The 26,723-nt window shown below is 47.1% G+C and overlaps 9 protein-coding genes across 9 annotated transcripts; 5 read left to right on the top strand and 4 right to left on the bottom strand.

Annotated features, from left to right (window-relative positions):
• Positions 1–142: 142 nt before the first annotated feature.
• N7479_007204 (uncharacterized protein) lies at positions 143–571 on the top strand (the record flags this gene model as incomplete). Its single annotated transcript, XM_057254898.1, has 1 exon — positions 143–571. The coding sequence occupies one exon, from the start codon at positions 143–145 to the stop codon at positions 569–571; it is 429 nt and encodes a 142-aa protein (XP_057108760.1).
• A 576-nt stretch (positions 572–1,147) lies between these two features.
• N7479_007203 (Major facilitator superfamily domain general substrate transporter) lies at positions 1,148–2,820 on the bottom strand (the record flags this gene model as incomplete). Its single annotated transcript, XM_057254897.1, has 3 exons — positions 1,148–1,574; positions 1,636–1,754; positions 1,945–2,820. 3 exons carry the CDS (start codon positions 2,818–2,820, stop codon positions 1,148–1,150), a joined length of 1,422 nt encoding a protein of 473 aa, XP_057108759.1.
• Positions 2,821–3,757: 937 nt separating this feature from the next.
• Positions 3,758–5,305, bottom strand: N7479_007202 (MCT family MFS transporter; the record flags this gene model as incomplete). Its single annotated transcript, XM_057254896.1, is given in 3 exon segments — positions 3,758–3,923; positions 3,986–5,049; positions 5,069–5,305. The coding sequence occupies 3 exon segments, from the start codon at positions 5,303–5,305 to the stop codon at positions 3,758–3,760; spliced, it is 1,467 nt and encodes a 488-aa protein (XP_057108758.1).
• Positions 5,306–7,583: 2,278 nt separating this feature from the next.
• sxa2 (putative pheromone processing carboxypeptidase (Sxa2)) lies at positions 7,584–9,347 on the top strand (the record flags this gene model as incomplete). Its single annotated transcript, XM_057254895.1, has 4 exons — positions 7,584–7,785; positions 7,839–8,121; positions 8,172–8,398; positions 8,455–9,347. 4 exons carry the CDS (start codon positions 7,584–7,586, stop codon positions 9,345–9,347), a joined length of 1,605 nt encoding a protein of 534 aa, XP_057108757.1.
• Positions 9,348–12,574: 3,227 nt separating this feature from the next.
• N7479_007200 (Major facilitator superfamily domain general substrate transporter) lies at positions 12,575–14,468 on the top strand (the record flags this gene model as incomplete). The annotated part of the gene is made up of 4 exons (XM_057254894.1): positions 12,575–12,833; positions 12,916–13,028; positions 13,081–13,298; positions 13,352–14,468. 4 exons carry the CDS (start codon positions 12,575–12,577, stop codon positions 14,466–14,468), a joined length of 1,707 nt encoding a protein of 568 aa, XP_057108756.1.
• Positions 14,469–16,203: 1,735 nt separating this feature from the next.
• Positions 16,204–18,035, top strand: N7479_007199 (uncharacterized protein; the record flags this gene model as incomplete). Its single annotated transcript, XM_057254893.1, has 8 exons — positions 16,204–16,334; positions 16,387–16,512; positions 16,579–16,616; positions 16,664–16,837; positions 16,889–17,131; positions 17,182–17,326; positions 17,378–17,822; positions 17,877–18,035. The coding sequence occupies 8 exons, from the start codon at positions 16,204–16,206 to the stop codon at positions 18,033–18,035; spliced, it is 1,461 nt and encodes a 486-aa protein (XP_057108755.1).
• A 974-nt stretch (positions 18,036–19,009) lies between these two features.
• N7479_007198 (Transferase) lies at positions 19,010–20,464 on the bottom strand (the record flags this gene model as incomplete). The annotated part of the gene is made up of 1 exon (XM_057254892.1): positions 19,010–20,464. One exon carries the CDS (start codon positions 20,462–20,464, stop codon positions 19,010–19,012), a length of 1,455 nt encoding a protein of 484 aa, XP_057108754.1.
• Positions 20,465–21,578: 1,114 nt separating this feature from the next.
• N7479_007197 (uncharacterized protein) lies at positions 21,579–22,987 on the top strand (the record flags this gene model as incomplete). Its single annotated transcript, XM_057254891.1, has 5 exons — positions 21,579–21,762; positions 21,988–22,043; positions 22,162–22,219; positions 22,252–22,492; positions 22,552–22,987. The coding sequence occupies 5 exons, from the start codon at positions 21,579–21,581 to the stop codon at positions 22,985–22,987; spliced, it is 975 nt and encodes a 324-aa protein (XP_057108753.1).
• A 1,012-nt stretch (positions 22,988–23,999) lies between these two features.
• Positions 24,000–25,748, bottom strand: N7479_007196 (uncharacterized protein; the record flags this gene model as incomplete). Its single annotated transcript, XM_057254890.1, has 6 exons — positions 24,000–24,165; positions 24,241–24,595; positions 24,941–25,079; positions 25,133–25,225; positions 25,286–25,506; positions 25,580–25,748. The coding sequence occupies 6 exons, from the start codon at positions 25,746–25,748 to the stop codon at positions 24,000–24,002; spliced, it is 1,143 nt and encodes a 380-aa protein (XP_057108752.1).
• Positions 25,749–26,723: the final 975 nt, after the last annotated feature.

The raw sequence follows: 26,723 nt of genomic DNA, 5'->3' as shown, positions 1-26,723 counted from the left end.
ATATCATCGGACAATTTAGCTACCTGGCTGTACCTTAGCTGTCCAGGAATCTTTAATAAATTCCACTTCCAAGCCACACTTCAAGCACTTATCGTAACAAGTCTTGCAAATCTGTCGGTCACCAGTCTGATATTTGCCTACAATGCTTCGTGACAATCTTGAACGGCTACTAGCCGATGATCCCTACAACGAGCGACGTATTTTCATTTTGACATGTGTGCACGATGCCATCTACTATCTTCGGCACGGACCTCATCGTCGCAACGATGTCATTGCCACCCTAGAGGACAATGCTGCCGAAATGGCTATCGCTATTTCAAGTGCGGTTGTGGAACGTGATCCCCAGTTTGAGCGGTTGTGCCGTAACCTTGAGCTTATGCTGCCCGTCTCGATCAGGATTCTCAGCAAGCATAACGACCGGGAGACTGACAAAGACGTTGCTGATGATCTTATCAGCTGCATCCCCAGCATTCTGCAACAACCCATGAAATGGGAACCCGATGCCGAAGATATTTCTGACGAGGATGAGTTTGAGGAGCAAAACAGTCGTCATCATCATCATCACAGATAGTTTTAGCTCTCCGGGGAGGTGAAAATCGAGTATGGGCTATAGGCATAACAGGGGGTTTAGAGAATGTTCGTTTCTATTTAGTGTATTTGCTGCTCACTGCTTCTACATTCCAACTTGTATTTCTGTTTTAGAAAAAAACAGATGATAGAACTTCACCCTTGTTGCTCACACAACCCAGATAGTTTCTTCCTTCTAGATATCCACCTAAGCTATGTCACATGTATTTTCTTGTAAAATCCACTGACTAGATAAATCTGAGAGAGTGGATCATGACTTGCTTGTGGCAAGGTATTAAAATTCACGACTTAACAGTCTGTGGGTTTTTGTAGCAGAACTTCCAAAAGTAAAATCTTTACTTTCATTAATGGTAGAAGAAACAAATCCAAAGGCGCCATAGGCACAATTTGGCCAATTTGGCAAACATCAACAACATCATATTACCACCAAATACATTAAACTAGTCTTAAACTATCGAGAAAAGTATCAAAAACTGGAAATAACCAAACCGATCTAACATTTATCAAAAACCAACCAACCAATATCTCGGTCCACTCTTCCTCGATTCAACCAAACAATCTAAACACGATTCCGCCCACGATTAAATCGAGGCAAGAAAGCAGGTGCAGGCTCAGTAGCAGTCTGAGTCACAATACGAGTGAGGTTCACTGCACTGGTCGTGGCATTCACGACAACGGTCGAGTTGGTGAAGAGCGCCGTCGCTGTTGTATTGCTAAATATCTGTCGGCGAACAACATCGGGGTTGATAATTGCTCGTGGGGTGACGCGTGATGCCCCCGGCGATGAAGGGGGTGCACTTGCTGCAGATGTTGTGGGCAAAGTCACGAGCGTAGCCGGTGTGATTGACGAGCCTGTGGTGATGGTACGCTGTCTAGTGCTGCTTGGGATGAGGGGTGTCGATGTTCGGGTCAGGGTCTGGGTCAGGGTGTTGGTTTGAGTTCTGGTGGATGAGGCTGTCACGCTGCTGCCACTTGAGGAGACCACGCTAGAGATGCTCCCTGGGGCTGTTGTGCTACTACTTGGGGGGCTCCCCCAGTGCTGCTCACTCCACCACCTCCAGCTCCTCCACTAGTACCAGCACCTCCCCCAGCCCCTCCGCTAGGACCGGCACCTCCTCCACCTGCACTTGGGCCTCCACCACCTCCAGTGGGGCAAGGACAACACTCTGTTGTCGGGCCCAGGCCCGAACCAGATGTGACAGTGACAGTGGTAACAGCGGTGCTCACTACGACGGCAGGACAAGTAACCGTCACTGGAACGACGGTAGTCTCCTTGGATGTGGAAGGAGGAGGAGGACAGACAGGTGGTGGGGAAGGAGGAGGACAGACAGGTACTGGGGGAGGAGAAGGACAGACCGGCGGCGTGCTAACGCTGGGAGGTGGGGTAGTAACACCGCCGCCAGGGGGAGCAGTTGTGGTACTTGGCTCTGTACTAGTAGATGGAGGCTGAATAGTGTTAGTAGTTGTAGTAACCACTTCAGGTGAGGACGGCTGTGGGGGTCCACTGGGAGAGGATGGCTGAGGTCCACTGGGGGAGGAAGCGGGGCCGGTGGATGATGTTTCAACGCTGCCGCTTGGGGGAGGACTAACATTGCCGCCAGTTGAAGGAGCAGGTCCGGTTGTTGAGCTAGCACCACCGGTTGTAGGAACGCCGCCAGTTGCGGTAGCAGTCGTACCTCCGCTGCCGCCAGGGGGTGTAGTGCCGCCTTGGATACCAGGGAGAGTCAGAAGAGTGCTTTTGGAAAATAAGGGAGTAGTTTGCTCACCTCCTCCGCTAGGGACTGTACCGCCTCCACCACCAGGAACTGTACCGCCACCTCCTCCTGGGACTGTACCGCCTCCACCACCAGGAACTGTACCGCCACCTCCTCCTGGGACTGTACCGCCGCCTCCGCCGGGGACTGTACCGCCTCCTCCACCGGGAACTGTACCACCACCTCCGCCAGGGACTGTCCCGCCTCCACCACCAGGGACTGTACCACCACCTCCTCCCCCAGTGGTTTCTGGTGGTGACGGACCATGTGTCGTAGCTAACTCCTCAGTCAAGACAGAAAGTAGCGAACTCTCGAGATCAGGATGGTTGTGACGCTCCTGCAAGCCACCAAAGTCACGCTCTTCTCGACGATGCTCCTCAAGGCCGCGCTGCTCTGGTGCCACATCTGGGACAGCCAGGACACTCTGCAGGAGAGTCCAGGAGCAGGCCAGTAGAATCAAACATCTTTTGGGAAACATGATTCGGACCAACGCAAGTATGTGCAGGGCGATTGAACAAATGTGGCCGAGTTGGGGAAAACAGGGGCCAATGCAAGTTCGCCGGTTGTTCCGTGTGTTGTCGTATTGATGAATGAGCTGATATAGAGGACAATTCTACCTTTAGAAGTTGGATAGCAAGTTAAGCAAAGCAGCAAATGCCCACCAGATGAGTTCGAGACGAGAGCAAGGAAAGCAAAGTCCCGGATTAAAAAGGAGGTTAGGATGGGATACGAGAGCCATGCCGTATATGTAGTAAGAGTCTATAAAACTCAATGGTGATGGATTGATGAACACTCGATGTCATCACGGCGAGGGGATTGGCCAGGGGTGATGTCGATGTTTGTTTTTTGGTTTAACTTTCAATGTCTTGATGGTTTCCATGGTAAGAGCTGAGACTGCTCCTATTGGAAGTCATTCCCAGTGGTGAAATCCATGGCTGGATAAGGTACAGGGACATCATTGTGATAAGATGTTTACATAGATCCGGTGCCTGTCGGATATCTTATGCGACGTGTTCCGCCCTGTTCAGCCCTGCAGGGAACCTGAACCTGAGTTACCAACATTCATGGTTTTTATATCGCCTCAATGGGGCGAATCGTCCCTTTTATTTCTAGTTTACACCAGTTCGATTGCGAGAGGTATTTGTACGGCTGAAGGGCCGAACCGGTCATGTCGGAAACGTTATCCGACTTAGTGGGACTACAATGAACTAAAGAATTATAATCGAAAATTGATAAATATAGACATTACTAGTAGCTATATACAGCAAATCATTCAGTCACGAACGCTCAATAGATAATGCAAGCCAAAGGACCAATAGAAATCTTTCTATCTAAGCTCATTTTTGAAATCATAAGATCGTGTCGAGATTACCAGATCAATCAGCGTCGGAGTCCCGGATACCGAAGCCAAATTTTTAATAGATCGAGAGAGGGTGACGCCAGCCAACTTGAATGACTTTGACGGCAGTACAGCATGCAAGGCCAGCCGCATAACAGCAGATAGTAAAGGTGATAAGGCCCCAGTAGGATCCATTGCAGCGTGCCAAGATCTCACCTGCGATGGGGATTCCGGTGAGAGTGCTAGTGGCAAAAGTATGTTAGTTATGGATACGCAAATGACATCACGAGGAAAAACCACTCACCCGAAGCTCACTATGGTATAGGCAGTTGCGTAATACCGGCCGTAGTTTTCGGTTTTGCAGAGTTGGCCGACACAGACTGGAGTCAGGCTGATATTGCTGCCACTTGAGAACCCAAAAAGAACGGCGTAAACGATCAATAGAGCCTTACTATCTCCAGCAGGAAGCCACAGGCAGGCATTACAGAGCACACAGAGCGCTACCGTCGCGATCAATGTGTTGAAGCGACCAAGGAAATCAGCGAAAAAGCCGGGCAACCATCGGCCAAGAAATGAGCCGGCATTCAAGATGGCAATGATCTGGTACGAGAACTTGGTAGAGAAACCATGGTCGAGGGCGTAGGATGAGATGTAACTAATTGGCACGAAAAGACCCCACTCAATGAAGAAGACGCTGGCGGTGGTAAGTACGAATCGCGGGTCTCGGAAGATCCGGAAGTCAGGAAGCACGTTCTCCTTGGAAAATGGCTTCTGCGGGAGTCGAGACTTGATCAAGAGATTTGCAATTAATAGCGAAATTAGGCAGATCAACGCGACGACCCGAGTAGCCCAGCCCCAGCCAATCTTGGGAAAGAGGGCTTCTAGAACGAGAGGGAAGACAATACCTCCGGCAGAGCCACCGGTGGCAGCAATGCCAGTTGCAAGTCCACGTTTCTCATAGAAATAATGACCGACCGCCGAGATCGCGGGTGTGAAAATCAGAGACGCTCCCACTCCACCCAGCACGCCAATAACCAGCATAAAGTGCCAGTATTCAGTACAGAAGCCGACGAGGATGATCATGGCCATTTCAATCACGGAACCAGCAAAGACAAGAAGACGAGGGCCTCGGGCGTCGAAGATGGGACCGATTTGTACTCCACAAAAAAAAGTGAGAAAGGCAAACATTCCAAAAATCCAACCATTGGTTCCTGAGCTATATTCCTTCAGTTGATGGGTTTGGATGTATGCTTGGAAAGTGCCAATTGTGTTGACCAGGCCGAGCGATCCAAAGAGGCCGAGGAAGCTGCCCAAGACTACCAACCAGGCTTCGAGGCCCCCCCTCCGGATATGTGTTGCCTTCGGCGTCTGTAGTCACTCGACTAACGGGGTCTCTTCTGGCTGACCTTTGAGACGGTGCCACAGTAGATGCTGTCCGGTATACATTTTCTGGGCTGAGTTCTTGCTCTGGTGGAGCCTCCGTATCAAATTTCTCATTGTCTGTATGAACAGTGGTCTTCTCGTCAAAAGCTGTGGTGCTTTGGGCTGTTGTGGTGCTCTGGGGGTTCATTTCAAGTGCATGGTCGCCAATTTTTCTGCTGGCAGACCCGACACTGGTAGACATTCTATGTGAAAAGAGCTATTATATTCCAATATTCCCCACTTGCATTGAAAAATTCCTAGATTTCTGAAATTGAGGATCCGGGGTGTCTGGGGAGGAGTTTGAAGGAGGAGAATTACATATTAGCAATCGAAACTTCTATGGGAGTCATATGCAAAAGTGGCCCTGAGAATTTTCTACGGAATTATTCCCATTGGTGTTCAAGTGGGTTTCCTGGACTTTCACTGGCCATGTAATCTGCTATGTAATTGTTAAGGGCGCGAAAATTTCGGGCCGCAAGGTCATTGGGCACGGAAATAAGTGGATCCCGAGGTCTATCACATCCAGAACCAGACCTTCTTTGTCTATACAACGTAGTGTTGTACTATATATTATATATGCCTGTTCAATACTCTATACCTGCAACTAGATGGGGAATCCCAAAACTATCTTGTTGGTTTGTTTGTTTTCCAGTTGAGCAGCATACCAGGGTATATGACCCAAAAAAAATCACTTTGTTGGCAAAAATTTTATAGAATGACAAGCCCGTACTCGTCGTATTTATCGGTGTACAGGATGTAACTCAACATATCCGTCGGCTATCCATGGCTATGACAGTAGTTCGGCAAAGTGGCCAATCTCCGACCTTCCAAACTCAGTGAAACTTGATTACCCAAAACGCATGCCAAGTGTTATACTTGCCTACATCCGGGCATAACGTTGACCATTGGTAGGTACCTAGATTGGATCGAATTGTATTTTCATATATTTACACAGCTCAAAAGGGATTGAAGTAACGTATGGATATCAATTATTGTTGGCCCAAGGTAGCACGCCAGGGAACAACGCGAGCAAATAAATATATATCTGTGATCATGTTTCAAGATTTTTTTTTTCTTTGACGAAGTATCATCGGTTATTATAAATTTACGCAAACTTCATATAGCTTCCCAAGGCTAGAAACTCAGAAAGCAAGATATTTCGAATATTTTCAAAATGTAAACTTGGAAGTCCTACGGAGTAGGTCGCAGGATCTTACATGTCAAGCACATATGTACTACATATGTTATAAGATCATCAGTGATTAAATGGCTGCACCTTCCATCAAATTGGGCTTGTGGTTTAGTGGTATAATACTCCCTTAGCATGGGAGTGGTCCAGGGTTCGATTCCCTGCAAGTCCATTTTTTTTGTTTTCCGTATCTTGTATACGGTAGACTACACAAATAAAAATCTAGTAGAAGACTTTTTTTTTTCTCTATAAAAACAACTAAACAGAAATCATGTATATTCATCGAGTATACTGATCGCGTTGGCCTCTGTTCCTCGGCAAAAAGGGGTTAAGTCCCGCTGATCAGCCAAATAATCCCAAGCCAGTGATCGCGATGGAAAGCTTGATATGCTTGGGGTTTGGGGCGAAAGCGAAGGGCCGGGTAAGAGAGGGAATCCAGGCTCAGACACTGGTGTATAATTATGGCATTTATTTCATGAACATTTCGACGGCAGTACACAATTTTTTGGCATGTCGAATCTAGCCACAGAAGCAGAGAGTTAGGGGCATGATGTGAGCTTTTGATCGGAGACCTGAGCAATACGACATGAGTTATTATCAAGAGGATTTCTCGCCTATCAGACCGGTACAGCCGTTGCAGACCACTTATGCCCAACTTGCCATCAACTAAGCGGGGCTGCATGATACTGTGGAGGCCACGATGCTTACCCGGGATAAGAAGCATGCCAGACCAATTGCGAGCTGTCCCCGCCTCCCATACAGGGGGTTTATTATGTATCCTAAAGTGATAGATAACCGTCGATCTCACCGGAATCCGTCTTTTGTCCGGTCCTAGTGATAGCTGTGCACAAGGCGGCCGAATTCTTGCAGTACTAGCTATTTATGAGATCATCGCTCCTATTATCCAAAACCGCAGATAATACCATCAGGGCACATGGAGTAAGTCAGGAACAATACTAACTAGCAGCAAGATTAGCAGCCATGAAAATGATCTTTCCCGATCCCGCCTGAGGCGACCGAAGCCGATATCTGTGGACTTTCTATCGAGCAAGGGGTGACACCGCAGGGACCCCGGGAAGCATCATCCGAGCTAAAGATTTCTTCCAATCATCCAGTTGGAATCACTCGGCCTGGTAAGGTGGATTTTCATTAATTTAAATGGACCTTTCGAGCACACGATTAGGGGCCATTGGTCGGCCTTTTCGGAAGTAGTATATAGCTGCATCCCCTCCTCTGGGATAACAGAGACATTCCATCTTGCTCCTGGCCCATTCATACCGACTGACCCAGGATGTTACTCAAATCAGTCCTGACATCTGCTCTCCTAGCCCTTTCGCTGGGATCAGATCTTGTGACTGCTTCCAAACACGGACGTTTTGCACAGAATGCTCGTGCACCACAGGAGAAGGCCAAACGGGCAGTTGAGGAGGCTCGTAGCCATAAACATGTTAAACCGGAGAAGGATTACCGTTTCTTGAACAAAAAGACTAAGCGTGAGTGTCGAGTTATATCATTTTTAGCAGCAAAAATCCTACTAGACCCATAGCTTACCGGGTGGACTCCCTGCCGGATGTTCCGTACGATGTCGGCGAGATGTATTCTGGCCTGGTGCCAATTGATATGCACAATAGCTCCAGAGCGCTCTTCTTTATCTTTCAGCCTACTATCAACGAGCCTGTAGATGAAATAACCATCTGGCTCAACGGTGGCCCTGGATGCAGCTCGATGGAGAGTTTCTTGCAAGAGACTGGTCGGTTCATATGGCAACCTGGTACTTTTGCCCCGTTGGAGAACCCTTATTCTTGGGTCAACCTGACCAATGTGCTGTGGTAAGCAGTTATCCTGCACAAACATCCAAAAATTTGTTAACATATCGCAGGGTCGACCAGCCTGTCGGAACAGGTTACTCTATCGGCACACCGACTGCTGTTTCACAGGAGGAGACAGCACAGGACTTTGTCAAGTTCTTCAAGAACTTCCAGAAGATTTTTGGAATCAAGAACTTCAAGATCTATGTCACTGGTGAGAGTTATGCTGGTCGTTATGTGCCCTATATTTCAGCTGCGATGCTCGACGAAGACGACGAGGAGTATTTCGATCTAGGTGGTGAGTTATCATGAATATTCAACAGGCTGGGATATAAACTCTGACTATTTACCAAGGTGCGCTGGCATATGACCCGTGCATTGGACAGTTCGACTATGTGCAGCAAGAGGTTGCCGTTGTGCCTCTTGTCCAGCAAAATGCGAACTTGTTCAACTTCAACGCATCATTCATGACTGAGCTCGATAAGAAGCACAAATCCTGCGGATACGAGGAATATATCGACAAGTACCTCACTTTCCCACCACCCGAAGTCCAGCCGCCCTTGATGTTCAACTACAGCTCAGACGCCGAGTGTGATCTGTTTGATCTCGTCTACAAGGAAATATTCCACATCAACCCATGCTTCGATCTCTACGAGATCAACCTGATGTGCCCACTCCTCTGGGACGTTCTCGCCTTCCCCACTTCACTCGACTACCAAGCACCTGGAGCAACCGTCTACTTCGATCGCCCAGATGTCAAGCGAGCGCTACACGCACCCAAGATAACCTGGAATGTATGTTCACTAGAGCCCGTGTACGTCGGTGGCAACGCCGGCCCGGAGCAAGAAGGCGACATTTCCGCGAACCCGATTGAGAGCGTCTTGCCGCAGGTGATCGAGGCTACTAACCGTGTTCTCATTTCAAACGGTGACTTTGACATGGTTGTTATCACCAACGGTACGCTCCTGTCCATCCAAAATATGACCTGGAACGGCCATCTCGGTTTCCAGTCGAAGCCAGAAACCCCCATCGATATCAAACTGCCTGATCTCTTGTACGCCGATGTCTTTGCGGAGAATTATGCATCTTCCTTTGACGGCCCTCAGGGTGTCATGGGTGTTCAACACTATGAGCGTGGCTTGATGTGGGCTCAGAGTTACCAGTCTGGTCATATGCAACCGCAGTACCAGCCTCGCGTGTCTTATCGTCACCTTGAATGGCTGCTTAACCGCACCGAGGAACTATAGTATCTTATTCATCACGAAGAAGGAATGCCTACATGTGTATAGTTTATAGCAAGACAATATGTATAGAAATATATGCAATAAGTTTGTGTATTTTATAGCACAACCCGCCTATGCATTAATATCTTATATCGTGTGTTTCCATGCATTTTGAATTCCTGCGCAAAACTTTTGACATCAGATCGAAAAGTTCAATCATTCCTAGTATTTCCTTATTCCTGGTGTCACAGCCACAGTCACTGGACGAGGACTTGCCTGCCAATTTAATTATATATATGCCCATTTGGCCATAGTTTACTGGATAAGTATGTGAAGCTGGTTGACGGCGGATTGATATGTTTTTCTATTGACCGAGCAAAATGGTGGTGTTTGGTCTGTTATTCAAGGTGAGATACCCCATTGGATTGACTGTCATGGACGCGTAATATCTTGCCCGAGTAGGCCTTCGTTATGTATAGAATAAAGTACTAGCGGGTCTGGTATCTGCTTCATATATTGGTCTTGCACAGGATACAACGATATTGATGAACCTCCATCTATTTAATCGCGCTCAAGATTGGCGCAGAGCACTTGAAATTTCTTGCAGCACTCTACAACGTATAGCCTAGAGAAATCGCACAACCAATCCCTTGGCTAGTGTATACACCATAATACACTAAAAAGTAGTGTGCTCCATCCAGTGTGGGGCTCGATATTTGTTCAGAGGCCCAGTCAATCACAGTCGAACCCGAGTGTAATTACACTTCCGGGTTACTATGTACAACATAGTTCGCAAATTAAAAGGGACAAAAATGTACGATGTCCAAAGTATCTACAACATGGCTACTCTCAAACTCATTCTTTTATACATGCATTGCCCCGGGCAGTGTGTGTTTGGAAGATAATCTATCGAGAGTTCACTCGATTCCTGGGGTCCCAGTGACCCCTTGAATCGTTAAGACGCAGGGCTATGGGCGGGAGGGAATTTATTTGTACAACATAGACCCGCCCATAGTGGGCTAGTCCAATATAAAGAGGCAAGTAAAAAGAGAGGACATCCCTCAGTGGAGTTTATCCTACGGAGTAGACTTCGCAGTTTCCGGATTGACTGCAAGAACAGGCCACTGAGAGGAAACAAATAACCGGTTAGGATGTGACACATAAATATCATAGCCAAGAGCCACTTACATATTCTCCACAGTGCTGTAGAGTCCAAGTTGAGGATACGAGCAGTGCCCGACAAGCAAATGATGGGCTTAAGTGGATATTACTAGGCTTACGTAGAAATGGCAAGTGGCCGTAATTTATCCCGTGGGAAGCAATCTTGGAAGAATTACAGTATTAAAGGGTTGTGATTGGCCGAGGGCAAGGCGAATTCCCCTGATCTGAATGCGGCATGGATGCACCTCGGCCAAGATTCACGGCCTTTTAGCATGAATGTTGTTCTACATTGTTCTCGTATTAGTTTTTGATGTTCGCAAGGATCTAGGATTGTTGTTCCAAGGGTATACTGTAGGGGAAAAAACACCAAAAACATGTCGAATATCCTGGGAAATAAGAGCAAAATAGAGGGGTGACATTTAAGCACGCGAGCACGCATGCGGTATCTTGATCTCAGTATTTTGCCCCAAACAAGAGTAGTGAGAAGGTAAAGTGGTCTCGCTGCAAAAATTTTCATAGTGGGTCGTGGAGGCCAATAGGGTCTCGGCTCAGGTCCATAGTCAAATTTGTTCATTCCGACCCTGTATGTATGATATGTTTCTACAAAGTACAAATTTTGCACATGCGATCGATAGTCGTACGGGACTGTCTGAGTTCTGTATGCGGAATAGCCAGAGAGGTATAGAGGTAGAGTAGGGAAAACCCTGAGGCTGAATAGTATATATCGGACTTGCCGTGGTGGCGTTCACAACCGTGGACATGGATGACTTATGCTGCTTCTTTTTAAGCTATTCCCTGTGCGGCTGTGAATTATTAACTAACGCCAACAATATTATTAATATAATACGTATGCCTATTTGTACAACATCCTATGGACGATATAGTGGGACCTTCTATTTTACCGCGGACCGCCATTAGATTCTGCCGGCACTGCCGGTCATAAAAGGGTTGAAACTAGCAATATTGAAATGTACAAAGTAATGTATGAGGGTATGATTCAACAGCCTAATTTGCAAGAAACTAAGAGGAGATAAGTTTTATATATTGTCTGATATTCAGGTTAGCCTTATAGTATGGTAGCGCACTAATAATAGGTAGGGCGGTGTCCAAATCCGAAGATCCTTTATTATTCTACAAAGTACAAAGTACGGACATAGTACAACATATTATTGTACTCGCCGATGGCAACCGGAATACGTTCAGATATACTCCGTAAAGGGTCCGAGTACCCCAGTTCCGGGCCCGAGCCAGTCCTTTTTCTAGTATTCGGGTTACAGTCCATCAGAATACGGAGTCTCATCCTTTTACTTGCAGTCCCGCTTTTCGGCCTTGGCCAATTATGGCATCTCATACTAAAGAACCTTTGGTAATAAAAAAAAAAAAGAGAAAAAAAAAAAGAACAGGAATCATATTGTTTTGTCGTTGGGATCCCAATAGTATATAGCGACTCTAGAATCCCACCTCACTTCCATTTTTCTCTTCTTTCCTCTCCTGTCAATCCCCAAACTTCCCTCTCTCTCAAATCATCTTGGACAAGGTATAGCTATCCCAAGCTTACCTTGAATCCCTTGACACATCTTGCTAGAGCTCCGTCTCTTAGCGTTTCATTTTTATGTTCCCGCAGCAGAGCTTTTGGTTCACGCTTTTGGATCATTTCCAGTATTGATCACCTTGTGAAAAAAAGCAAAAGAAATCTATTTCAACAGCAAAGGCCAAGCACGAGGCACTTCAGATCCGCTCCTCAGTAGCAAACGATCCTGCAACACCCTGGCGGCAACAATATCACCCACGATTGCGACAAATCTAGCATCGAAAGCGACAAGCCCATCTGAAATCCTCGACAGCAGTATACAAAGTATATCGACCATTGTCCTTGCGCCACTTTGACCCACACAAAACAAGCCCCCGGATCCACGATATATCACCCCATTGCAGCTCCTCCCCACATCTGTAGATTCACCCTTGGCCCCTCGCGGAATTTCCAGCGATACTTGAACGGAATAGAACGTGCGAAAAGCGACATACTCGACAGACATCAGCAAATCCCAGGCAGTTGAAAATTTTATTCCAAAGCGCCATATAAATTCGCCATGATGGGGATCCAAAAATTTAACCCTTTCAAAACGGACCATCAAGACTTCCCGAGCGTTGTCATTCCACTCGCCGATGCACCTGCCCATCCCCTCTCGGAAAAGGCAGATAAAGAGTCTGACCAGGGCTCGGACCGCGCATCTTCCTCTGAGAACGGTGCTGCCGGCTCCAATGACTCGACCCATCTGACCCTTGAAGCTCTTCGTGCCGAAGTTGAGGCTGATATTACCTCAGCTACCCATGACTCTGCCTATGACCGTATGTTTCTCCTGGATTTTTACACTACTTACTGTGTGGAAGCTCCATGCAATTGAATCTTTGATCTAACTCGACGATGCAGGCAAGTCAAAGGTGATCAACAGAGCTCTCCAGGATATCGGCATGGGTCGATATCAATGGGAACTGTTCTTTCTTTGTGGTTTTGGTTGGACAGCAGACAACCTTTGGCTTCAGGTAGGAAATCAAACTCAAGCCGATCACACAAATCAAATCTAACCATGTGTAGGGAGTTGCTCTGACGCTAACCCCCATCTCCTACGAATTTGGGATCTCCAGTACGGAGGTGCGTTTCACCACTTGCGCTCTATTCTTGGGTCTCTGTATTGGTGCCTCATTCTGGGGTGTTGCCTCTGATATTGTTGGTCGTCGTCTTGCTTTCAACGCCACTCTGTTCTTGGCTGGTACATTTGGTCTAGCTGCCGGTGGTGGCCCTACTTGGATCGGGTAAGTTTTCATAAAAACAACGATTATGTATATTTCGCTAATCATGAATTCAGAACATGTGCTCTGTTCTCTTGCTTGGGTCTTGGTATAGGTGGTAACCTGCCTGTCGATGGTGCTCTTTTCCTGGAGTTCCTCCCCTTTGTCTCCGGCAATTTGTTGACCATGTTGAGCGTCTGGTGGCCCGTTGGCCAGCTAATTGGTAGTCTGCTTGCGTGGGCCTTTATCCCAAACTTCAGCTGCTCTAGCCATGAAGGTTGCACCAAGGAGAACAACATGGGCTGGCGCTACCTAGTCCTCACTCTGGGTGCCATCACTTTTGTCATGTTTATCCTGCGTTTCTTCGTTTTCCACCTGTACGAGTCGCCCAAGTACCTGCTCTCCCGTGGCCGCCAGGAAGAAGCCGTCAACTCCATTCATGGCATTGCCCACAGGAACGGCGTCAAGACCTGGTTGACCAACGAGATTCTCAACGAAATTGGTGGTCATGCCGAGGTGCACGAAAAGGAGACAGGACTCTCTTACTCTCAAATTGTGGGCCGCTTCTTCTCCAAATTCTCAATGGAGCGCATTGCACCCCTGTTTTCCAACAAGCGCATGGGCTGGAATACCGTTCTGCTCTGGTTCTGCTGGGCCACCATCGGCATGGGCTATCCTCTCTTCAACGCTTTCTTGCCACAGTACCTCTCCCAATCTGGTGGCACGACCAACTCGAACTACACAACCTACCGCAATTACGCTATCACCTCCATCGTTGGTCTCCCTGGCTCTTTCCTGGCTTGCTGGACAGTTGAGCTTAAGTACATTGGCCGCAAGGGCACCATGGCTATCTCCACCATGATCACCGGTGTATTGCTGTTCTGCTTTACCGCATCTACGAACTCCGACATCCAGCTCCTGTGCAGTTGTCTTGAGGCCTTCTTCCAGAACATCATGTACGGTGTCCTATTTGCCTATACCCCAGAGACTTTCCCCGCTCCGAACCGTGGTACTGGCACTGGTATCTCCAGTTGCTTGAACCGTATCACCGGTCTTTGTGCTCCCCTTGTCGCCATCTATGCTGGTGATGCAAACCCCAACGCGCCAATCTATGCATCCGGCGCGTTGATCCTGGCTTCCTTTGTAGCCATGTGTTTCCTACCCATTGAGACTCGGGGTAGGCAGGCTCTTTAAGAAGCAACGGGTTAAATCTCTTGTTTCTGTGTGCCAAAACTGTCTTGCATACTGTCGATTTTTACACAGCCTTCTACTTGTGTTTGAAAGTGCAAGATGAGAACACGACCAAAAAAAGGACACCATATCAATATATCATGGATTCGTCCCCTTGCCATTACGATCTGAATGATTCGACCAATGAATTGACACATGTTACAAAGCACTGCGGGAATATATGGACCGGATAGAGGATTGTCCTCATTATATCATAATCCAGCGATCATCGCCAGGTTGCGTAGGAACCTGAACATAAAGATACATATGTACCAATCAAGATACCAAGTTTGTGTTTTTCCTCTCTTAATTCTAAGTTGAGTTTCCATATTGCATAAGCAATTTTTCAACAACAACTTGTGCAATTTGCTGCACACGTATTCGGCCTTTCTAGACTGCCTAGTCTTTGAAAAGGCAGCTCCATAATAGCACGCAAGGGTCTTACCAGTACTTATATTCACGTCCGACTGTGTTCCCCCGCAAATTTCCCATTGCATCCACATTTGGGGACCCCGCAAAATGCCACAGAGCCCCGCTTTCTCGGCAGTACCGGTACCTATGTACATACCTAGGTACATAGGTAGTGACCGAGACCCCGCATACCTGCCCCGGATGTATTTTCATTTACAAAGGCCCGAGGGATGCTGGTATGACAAGCCTTGTATTAGCAATATCATCCTACTACCTACCACTACCGCGTTACTAGCATTTACTTTGTGGTATGCTCTATCAGCATTGTTGGTAAATAGCATCTCACAGCCGTAGGGTCAACTATACACATTGTCTGAAGGTGTATAGCTTATGGCCGAATGCCTGGCGTTTGAGGACTACCTGAATATGCCTGAATAACGTATTTCACAGGCGAGCTGGACACCCCGAAACACAATATTTCGACAACAACATTTTGTATTTTATCTCATGACTGGTCAGTAGGTGTTGATAAGAATTTTCAAAACTACGAGAATTACGTTGCTCAAAGTTAGAAATATGTGTATCACAATTATAGAGCCATAAATATCTTCTGCACTCCGCAGAGAAGCTACATACATATATATATATCATCTAAAATGTACTAAGTCATTAAGAAAGCTCTTTATAGAATACCGTTGTTAAGACGTCGAGTTGTAGTTTATTGCATTTACTATATGTTTTGGGGTGTCCAGCCGTGTGTCGAGCTCGCATATGAAATACGGTATAAACCTTCGCATATATTGTTTATCAACGAGAAATTGCTAGGCTCAAGGTATAGGATGGTGTCTTTTGACCTGAAAACGGAGTCAAGGGCTGTCTAGCCCACCTGCAGCCGTACCTGTGTTGTACCACCCACGGGGAAAACAAGTTGGAATACAACCGTGACAAGCCCATCAGTAGGCGACTAACTGACTGCAATTTCTATAAGGTTGGGGACAAGTAAGAGATGCCGAGATATAACCGCTAACCCGAGGGTAGACATGGATCTATCAATGTCCGCGACAAGTTCATGAGTAAGGAACTAACTAAATGGCTGTAATCTATATAAGGTTTAGGGCAAGTAAGCGATGCAGAGACATAACCGCTAGGCCGAGGGTAGACATGAATCTATTAGTGTCCATGAGCCAGGCTACTTCAGGCTGTGATCGGCCATTAAAAGGAAACTAAGTCTCGTCTTCTCTCTGATCTCGTGTAAACAGACCAACGTGGTCAGCATCATTTGCCCAGGATGACCAACAAGGACAGCGAAGCCCAGCATATTGAGGAGGCCGGTGATAAACCTCACTTTGCCGTCTCGAATGAGGGCGAGAAAGGGGTTAGTGTCCAGCAGTGGACCGAGGAGGAGGAGAAAGCGCTGGTGTAGGGATATCACTTACCGTGCTTTCTAATTGAAATACTAACGATGATATAGGAGAGCCATCGATTGGCGCGTTTTCCCGATGCTATGCATCGTCTTCGCGCTGTCGTTACTGGACCGAACGAACATATCTGCAGCATACATTGCTGGTCTTGGAGAGGACATTCAGCTATTACAAGGGTTAGCTGCTATGGATCGCATATGGATCTTAGTTCCCTATACCTGTTAGATACTAACCCCTACCAGGTCAAGGTATAACATTGCGCTGTTGGTATTTTTCATTGGTAGGTGTGATATGTTATACGGTGCGACGATTGGCTGACTCTAGCAGGATACGGCTTATTTGAGATTCCATCGAACCTTGTTATTCGACGCGTTGGTGCCAGAATCTGGCTCAGCTTCCTGATTACATCCTGGGGAGCCTGCGTTCTGGGAATGGGGTTCGTTCGGAGCTGGACCACTTTGACTGTGTGTCGTGCGCTACTTGGTATCTTCGAGGCTGGATGTATGTACTCATATATGCAATCTCACACAATTCGTGCTAACACGCGGGTAGTGTTCCCGGGTGCGGTCTTTATTATCGGTTCGTGGTACCGGCAATATGAAACGGCCACTAGGGTCTCGCTGTTCTACATGGCGGCACTAACAGCTTCTGGTTTCGGACCGATCCTTGCTTACGCATTCTCTCTGATACGAGTTGGGGATGGAATATATGCGCAAGGTTGGCGTTGGATATTCATAATTGAGGGAATCGCAACGATTGTGGCCGGCATTGCCGCTGCATTCTTCCTTGTGCAGTGTAAGTTACAACAAGCGAATATTTTCGGGCCACAACTAACTTCTATCAAGTCCCTGACAAGGCAAGCTGGTTAAAACCACGACAAAAAGAGATTGCGATTGCTCGCCTGTCTATTGACAAACAGTCAAGAGAGTACAAACATCCCTCGCTGAAGGAGGCATTTGTGATGATGCGGGATTGGAAGTTGATTGTTTAGTAAATCTTCATCTCTTTTTCAATAACAAGGAGTATGCTAACCTGACCTAGTTCTATACAATACTTTATCGCAGCGTCAGGCGTATACTCTATCGCCTACTTCCAGCCCATAATCCTCCGAGACGGAATGGGGTTTAGCTATGCCCTATCCCAGATACTGTCATCCCCGCCCTATATATTCGCCATTATCATGTCCCTACTCATGGCCTGGCTTTCGGATAAGTATAAAATCCGCTGGCTGGTCCTCGTCATCCAAGCCCTTTTCGCGGTCGTTGGACTTCTGATCACTCTGTACTGCCGCCCACCCGGCGTACGTTATTTCGGGTTGTTCTTCGCTGTCTTCGGGACACAGGCAAACGTACCGAGCACGCTATCCTATGGACAGAGCCAGGTTGCCACAGTGGAGAAACGGGGTGTTATTGCAGCTGCTATGATTTCTGTTGGGGCTGCCGGTGGAATTACGGGGTCAACAATTTTCAGGACCCAGGACGCTCCGGTGAGTATAAATTCAAGAGTATTTTAATTGATACTAATGTTGTTGCTGTTGCAGACATACCTCCCTGGTATGTGGGCTACGATTGCGATGCAGATGCTGTATATACTTGTTACCCTGGGATTCTCGTTCTACCTTAACCGACAGAACCGTCTTGTGGAAGAAGGGAAACGGGATGCGTTGGAGGGCGTGGAAGGATTTCGGTATGCTCCGTGAGTTGGCTTGAGACTTCAGCATACGATCATGATGGGTCCGGCCTTTTACGTACGTCAGAGCCTCAAAATGTGTGGCATGCTATGAAGGAATTAGTGAAATCTACTATTTTTGAAAACTTTTGCTTGATTTCTTGGTAGTCCACGTCGAAACCAATGGCTAGAAACCCGCTAGTTAACCCATGAGACTACCGCTTCGAGGTGATATATTTAGATTAGGTATCTCGCACTGCAACAACGACTCCTAGGGATGGTGTCAGGATCCAACGATAGACATTTTTAGAGCGCAAACCATCTTCGGATTGATTCCTAGAAGTATCATGTGCCTGGACCGATGAAAAGTTACACCCGATCTACTGCATGGCGAATCTGCTCACTCACCCCTTGCCCTTTTTGTGCCCAGTGTGCCCAGGTGCCCAACAGTGGGTCTTACATAATCATTAAAATCGTCCACGGGTGGGCCCCCGGGAGTCCCCCGGGGCTCCCCCGGGGCCGGCCCCACCGCGCACCTGGGCACTGGGCATGACTCCTGAGCAAACCTTGGAGCTGGCTCGGTAACGGGAAAGCAGCCAAGTCGGTAACCTCACCTAGGCAATAAAATTCACTGCGCTACCCTCATCAGATGCTCTTGACCGTTGTCTCCTTCAACGAAGGGCTGGCGTCATCAGTGTGTTGGTTGATCTGGATTGTTTCGACTCTAGCTGGGAGGTAAATACTAAATACACGGTGGAGTTGCATTTATTGGCATTACTATTCTGCAGTTATGCCACCACTCGACTTGTCGACCCTTTCCTCTACAATACCATCTCTAAGTTTCTAAAAATATCCTGCCCTCGATTTTTGGTTCTACAATATCTAGGAATATCTCGGAAAAGCCAATTTGCAGGGGCTCCAAATCTATATTGACGATATACACAGGAGCTCAGACAACTGAGGCCAAACTAAACAGAATTCTCCCTGTCGGTCTTCATTATACCCTTAGGAATCTTGCTGGAGAGCGTCAATAGCATCGACACCGCGGTATTCGAAATACTTGTTCCACTCTGGATCTTCAATCAGGGCCTGCTTCACGCTCGTCTCATAAGAGATTGAAAACTCGGGGCCCTCATCTGATTCAGGAGACGGGTCACGCGATGGGTAGATAATGATGACGCCCTGTGTCAAGCAGTCGATGAGATGCCGGTACGTAAAGGGCTTTGCAAAGCCGAAATCAGCGCCTGTAATATTGGCATCGCGATGATCTGTTTGGAGAATTGACATGGGCGGGTGCGAGTCAATGCGGATATTCAGCGTTGTCTTGTCATGAACTGTGGCTACTACATCTAGCATTTGATCCAGAGCCTCCTGTGTAATGCTGTTGGTCAGCTGGCGGATATAAGAAGCTATCTTTGATAGCGGCCACTCAGAAATGACCTCTGCTACTGTAGGTGCAGTGACTGGAGCAGTGGATGAGATAGCTCCAGTCATAACATTATGCTGCATCCGTGCGGGCACCTTGGGGCTGTGCATCCGTCGCCGCATATCGATAGCTTCTATCCACAATAATGGGGCTGATAGATCTGGCTTAAAGACAGGGGCTCGAAGCCGAGAAATAGTGCGCCATATGAAAGCGGAGAATGCATCGTATGTGGAGATCCAAGATCCGTCTGTCGGTGTCGCGAGTGTCTTTAGCTCCGCTGCCTTACTCTTAGGCAGGTGGAAGAGCAGCATTTCGGCCGCGACATGATCAGGATGACGCTCAGGCGCAGGGGGGCCATCGATCATAGACCCTTCAGGCACAATGGGCTTTGTGAGACGTGATAGATCAAGGCATGCAGAGTCCCATAAGGGGAAGGGCGTCTGGTTGACAATTGCATGGCAGTTTTCAGCTAGCTGGTGGACGAGCCCAGCCCAACCCATGACATCATTAGAGAAGTGGTGATGGTGCATAATGAAGACCAGTCCACCCCGAATGAAGTTAACCTTGTATGCTGCAACCACTGGGCTGCTATCAGGGTGAGCCTCTGGTTTTTCGCCGTATGTCATCGGAGGGATACTCCATCGGTTGAGGTCACCTAGTACTGAAGTACAAAAATTGCCCTTTGCAATTTCGTCAAAGGTTGGATAGGCGCTGTCTTCTGGTGAATCTGAATCTAGCCATTGGACCACAAAGCGTACAGTGCTATCTTTCTTCTTCACAAATGAGTGGCCACCGGAAGGGTCTTTCTCGATGGTACCACAGATATGTCGAACTTGGCTCAGAGTACGTTCAAGACCAGTCTTCAGCACATCAGCGACTCTAGCCTTATCTGCATCCTCCACCTGAAAGAAAAGGCCATAGTTGTTGTAGGTGCAAACAGTCAAGTAGTCGAGGGTTGAGACTTTGAAACGCTCCTCCTCCGGATCATTTTCCCACCCCAAAGGGTGAAGATGAAAAACGTCTTGCCTAGGCATCGGGGCGATCGGACAACAATGATAGGCACAGGGAGACGTAAAAGGAGAGAAACGTGAACTTCGTGCATAACATGCAATTCCAAGCTTTATAGGCCTTGTCGTCTGTCAACGGCAATTACCCCCACTCCTACACCGAGAATAAGGACCAATAACGCAGAACAGGCACGACAAAATACCTTGTGAAAGATACAGGGATTCTGAGACATACAGGGGTTATCCATGAAAATAATTTCTTTCTTTTAGCAAATTTCCCGTTAGTATCTTTAGCTCTTGACCCACACCACGCAATCTCCCAATAGCAGGTGGACGCCCAGCCGTGACAGCGGAAAACATTGTCCCAGCTCTCCCAGCTCAAAAGTTCACAGCGAGTCTTGCATGTGGGCCCGATATATTTCGAGTTTCCCCATCTTGTTTAGTGTAGGAGTAGAGTGGATCTATGACACCACTTTGGTTGCAAGGGTATATATCTCGTCAATGTTATTGTTAGGTAGCGCCTTCCATTTAGTACCTTTGTTGGGGGGAGTACGTATTCGAGACGTTCTGGGATTTTTTTTGTTTGTGCTTTATATCCGTTAAAAACATTCTTCATAGGATTATTGATTAAATTGTGAGAGAAAAAGAAAATAAGCACCGAACTAGTTGGTACTATCGTACTCTGTACTCCGTACATGCAGGTTGATTTATTTCCCCAGCTTCTGGCCCCCAAAAAAGTGATCCAACGCTGCTCTATACTGCAATTGTTTTTAGTGACCCAACTCCAGGCTTCCTCGGTAGCCTGTTTGCATCCGTGTTGATCTTGTTCTTTTTTCGTTGCCACATGTGCGGGATTATTACAATAATGGGCAAACCCCTGTCTGAAACGGGTAAACCGACTGCAAGAGGAATCAAATCCCTGCAAGAAAACGTTTACACTGAGGTTAACAGAGCCTGAGCTTTCTCTGGAACACACCTGGGCAAACCCGTTGTCCCGTCACTCCTGAAGATCGCAATTGGGCTTCTGGTTTGACGAAGACAGGGGCCCATAAGCAACCAATTAGTCCATTTATAAAACCTCAACGGTCGTTCAAGCCCAGATGGACATTAAACTGGCTCCAGAAAACACTCATCATTTGTAATGGATCTCAACGGCCCTGCCCTCGCGCCGCCAGATGGCGTTACCCCGAACTTCGACAATCCGCCAAATAACAACGCCCTCGCCATTGGAGTACTATCAGCATGTGCTGCTGTTTCTACAATATGCCTTTTTATACGTGCCTATGGTCGCATCTGGTTATTAAGAAAGGTGCAAATTGAAGAAGGTATGCGTTATACTCTCCAGCAAAACTTTCGAGCATAAACAGAGCCCTTCCATACTCCCTTATGATATTAATGTATCACTAACTTTGAATTATTCTATAGCTTTAACCCTTTGTGCATATGTCAGTTGGTCGTCGAAGAAATAACTCATTATCCGAAACTAAAAGCTACCTAGGGATGCTTCTGGGGAGCACTTTATGCGGAGATAGGTCTAATTAGTACACCAGGGTATTTCGTTCACCAATGGAATATTCGGTTGAAGGATATGATCCTTATTCAATATGTGAGTCCGATACACAGACACTAGGAATTTCTTCAACTGATCTGATTGAAGTACGTCTTTCTCTTCGGTGTCTTTTATACAATTGTTCTACCATTGTTGAAAGTAACCATTATGATAGGATGCTGCCGGTTATTCGCTCCAAGAGGCCACAGATCCGAGGGCTATTTTTGGTGGGGGTGTGTGATCGTTATCTTTGTTCAGATTACAGCTGGAATTGGCATCGTGGTCTCCTTGAATATGCAGTGCATTCCTCACAGTGCAATCTGGGATATCACCATCCTGGCGACTAGCAAATGCTTTGACTTGTACAAGTTACAAGTGGCATCCGCTAGCATTCAGCTGATCTCCGATGTGGCCATTCTGCTCTTGCCACAACAACCTATCTGGAGTCTCAAGATGACCTGGCGAAAGCGGATGGGTGTCTCCATTATCTTTAGCTTCGGCTTGCTGTGAGTGCTAATATACAAAAATAGCTTCGATTATTGAGCTAATATCGAGAAACACATAGCGCATGTATTTCCGCAGTCTTCCGGCTCGAAACCACAATCACGCATGGCAAGGCGGCAGATGCTATTTGGACGTTGCCGCCGCTGGCCTTCTGGGCAACAGCCGAAATGACATGTGGCTTTTTTATCGTTGCTCTGCCGTGCATTCCAAAGATCCTGAAGGAAACAGGACTCGGGGTTAAAATGAAGAGGGTCTTCGGCATGTCTACCTCAGGGAACACATCTAAGCGGGCTTGGGAGAGTGAAGGAACCGGGAAGTCGAGCGATCAAAGCAGATTGAGGGGAACCACAGCCAGTAATGCCTACTACAAGCTGGATCCCCTGAAGCCATCTGAATCCACGGAGTACCTGCAAAATGGTGCAAATGACGACGGAATCGTACGCACGACTCGGATTACGGTGACACAGGACGAGGACCGCAAGTATATGTATCCATGAATAAAAAAGAAAGCGCATTATTATAAATGTGTATAACTTACACCCATTGAATTTATCTATTTTGCATATGGTGAATCAAAGTTCACTGGCCAATTGGAAACTGCTAAAAAATATTATCCTGATGAAAGAATGCAGGTGGAGTTGTATTTCATCCCGGCTCCGTACTCCGTATGCCCTAGCCACAAATGGGTAGGCAGATACCACTTGAGTCTCGGAGTAGTAGAAGCCTTAGTGGAGATTTAAATAGGCTGACGCATTTTCGATTGTTACAGAAGCCGTAAGCCCCGATATTGAACGATAAGATTCCTTTCCCTCCATAACAGGGGAAATTGCTCCAAGGTCCTGGCTCCTCAAGGAAATTCTTTCTGATGGCCATACTATACAACAGGGACTGACCACTACTATTAGATTTTTGAAATGCAGACCGGTATGTGGCTGTACTGAATTGTGGCCTGATCCCAAGCCTGAGCCTGAGGCTAAATTGAGTAAAGATCCGCGAGGTATTGGAAAACCACGAGTTTGTGTTTATCAATGGGGCCGTTCCAACAGAGCCAAATGAAGGCAAGTTCTTCCTTCCTAGCGAGACAGTAGATTAATTAAGGACCGGCTTCTGCCCGGGGCCCAGTCTGGGGGGCCTCCGGCTTGGCTGATGCGGCCCGCTAGGACTGAACGGGGATAGGCCCGCTTAGCCCAGCACTAGGACCCATAGGGAGCCGTATACTACTACTGCTTAAGCATAGATTTTCAATATGGATGTCAATATGAATTTCAGTACACCTGGAAAAGTTATAGGCCACAACGGTGGCTTTGCATATTTGATGGATGGAGTACGATCCCCTTGTTTGTACAGGCGATGCTGGCGAAACTAGGACAGTGGACACCAGAATTTGCCACAACAACAAACAGCTAGAGATTGATAAATGCACTTGCTGTCCTCTGATCCAAAGATTGAATAGTGCGCTATTATCAGGAAAGCTCCTGTGCTTGACTGAGTACACATAAAGCTCGCACTTCAGTCGCTTTTGATGAGAGAAGGCATATAGCCGCTCGCTGATGTAGGTTCGATACCCTCAATGATTGTAGTATTTTTACCAACGCTGGTTCCCAACTGACGGGCGTTGAAAGCTTCGGCGCCTTCGAAGATAATATCAATCTCTTCGAGGGTCTTACCTTTAGTTCTATGAGGGCATTAGCTTTTAGTCATAACCTTTTTTCCTTCCCAATCTGAGGTTGAGGGATAGGATGGTACGTACTCCACAAAGACGAAATAGACGATGAAAAATATACCGGCATTCAAGCAAGCAAGAATGGCGTACCACTTGTAACCGATATTGTTTACTGCTATAGGTAGACAGTAGGAGAACATTGTCACCAGGGCGTAACCAACTGCCTGACTGATGGAAAGACCGCGGGTCCTCTGGGCAAAGGTGAGAACTTCGGGTGGGTAAGAGTAGGCGAGAAGCATCCATGAGCTGGAGGCAGTCCATTGGAAAATGAAGATAATGACTGTGCCGCCGATGCCATATTTTGTGTTTCCAGTTACTGACGCCTTGTACATAAGGATGGTGAGAAGGATAAAGCACAGAGTCAAGATGACGGAGGCAAAAACTGGGGACATGTCAACTATGTGCTCCCAAAGAAATATGACCAATGTCCACTTACGCATGACAGTTTTACGTCCGAATTTTGCAATAATTAGAACACCCGATTGGTTGGACACGGCCTACCATAGGCAAATACCCAGTGTTAGGTAGAGAAGGGTGCTTGTCTCGGTTACGCCCGCCTACGAGATTACCAAGGTGAAGAAATACTACATAAAGCTGCATCCCGAAGCCTGAAGGATGACGTTACTAAGGACTACGAGCGAGAATCGATGTATTTGAGACTCTATGGGAAGTAGCATGTCAGCTTGAATCATAATGATCATGACCGTAGTTTTGACAGGGTACTCACTGGTCGAGACAAGACTCTTCCAAGATCCCGCATGCTCCTGCTCGTATGTGACGGCTGACACAATCTCTTCAAACTCCAGACAGACCACGGTATCTTGGCGATTTCCGTCGGCGTGTAGACGGACAAGGATGTCGAAAGCCTAATTGAGGTAATTGTTAGCGAGGCTCGGATTCAACACGGAAAGATACTGACCTCTTCATTTCTTCCTTTAGAAACCAACCAACGAGGACTCTCTGGAGTGAAGATGAGAAGAACTAGGCCTATAGCCGGAGGGGCAACTTCTCCCTAAAAGTATTTGGTCAGTTGATCGAGTCTGATGTTGAAAGTACGGGACGAAAGTCTCACCAGGAGGGGACCACGCCACACCCACTCGGTGTCATGACCATTGATTGCCAGCGCGACAATTGCCGCAATAGTGCCAGCAATCGACATGAGGGCCAGCATGAGATTGGTGAAGAGGGACCGACGGGATGGTGGTGATATCTCCATCATCCATGACGGGCCACCCGTTCCGTTGATGATCAAGCCGGCGCCTATCAGGAAGCGCCCAATCAACAATGCCGTGACTGAACGAAAGTCAGTTCAGAGAAAAAATCTAATTGGTAGCCTCCTCGAGGCCTAGAGAGGAAGGGCGATTACTGTTGTGTGCCAGGGCAGAAACCAACGCTCCAACGAGCTGAATGGTGGCTCCAATTGCCATACCCCATTTTCTGCCGAGCTTGTCAAGAGATAGAGCTGATAGTGGAAGGCCACCAATGGACCCAATCCCCATCATGGCAACAATCAAGCCACTCCATGTGGCTGTCATCTTAAAGTCTTTTTTAGGCGAAATTAAAGTCAGCTATAATTCAAGGCAGCAGGGATATAGTCAACTTTACATATTGAGAAGCTGGGAATCGAATAGAGACTATTGATCATCGCGGCATCATAAGAATAGTTACACATAGTAAGAGTGCAGCAGATAATGGAAAAGGCAATGGTGAGTCGTGGCCCCAGTTGGGGGACATTGATCTTGAATTCCTTCATAGCGTATATCGTTCGACAGTCGGATAAAGATTTTAACAGCAAACAGACCGACGGTTAGTCAAGGGTCATTTATGGGATCCATGCTTGATATAAAATATTTCACGGATCATCTTGGCAGCGATATTCTTGTAACAGTGATAAATGGTCATTGCTGGCAACTTCTTAGGGTCCACAATTGGATTGAATTAATGCGGGGAAAGTATGAGTGGAGATTCAATGGCAGTCATAGCGCGCCGACTAGTTAGTAATTCTATAAGATAGCTCTAGAGGAAACCCTAGAGACATGAGAGATAAACATAGTTTTCGTATGGGAAAAGGAGGGGGATACTCGAAGGGCGGATTAACTGCTGGTTGGCCTACGATCAATTTGATAAGCCCTGGATGTTTGTGGCGTTACGGCTTTCTATGAGAGTATAGATTAACGAGGTCGATTTTCTGGCCTAAAAGATGTAAATTAGATTCCTCTAACTAGATAAGAAAGGGCTTTATGAAATCTACAAGATTAGGTCAAGAATTTTGGTCGTGTACCTGAAAGGCAGAACAGCCACCATTGGCTTTAGGGCCATGTTTATGTTTTTTGAATGCCTGAGGCACCCTATAAGGGGCTGGGGAGTAGATATGTGATAGATCCTATTATACTCCGAAGATAGATCCCCACTCTCTTCCCCCCTTTTTTTGTCTCACAGTATGGGAATCTAACGCTGTTCCTCCAGAGCGAGTCCCTGTAGGATCCCTACCTAGAGTTATCCCCGCAACG

This window comes from Penicillium vulpinum (assembly GCF_028829585.1).
Source record: "Penicillium vulpinum strain IBT 29486 chromosome Unknown utg000003l_segment0_segment0, whole genome shotgun sequence".
Classification (NCBI taxonomy): domain Eukaryota; kingdom Fungi; phylum Ascomycota; class Eurotiomycetes; order Eurotiales; family Aspergillaceae; genus Penicillium; species Penicillium vulpinum.
Note: the sequence above shows the minus strand (reverse complement) of the source record. Positions and strands in the feature narration are given on the sequence as shown.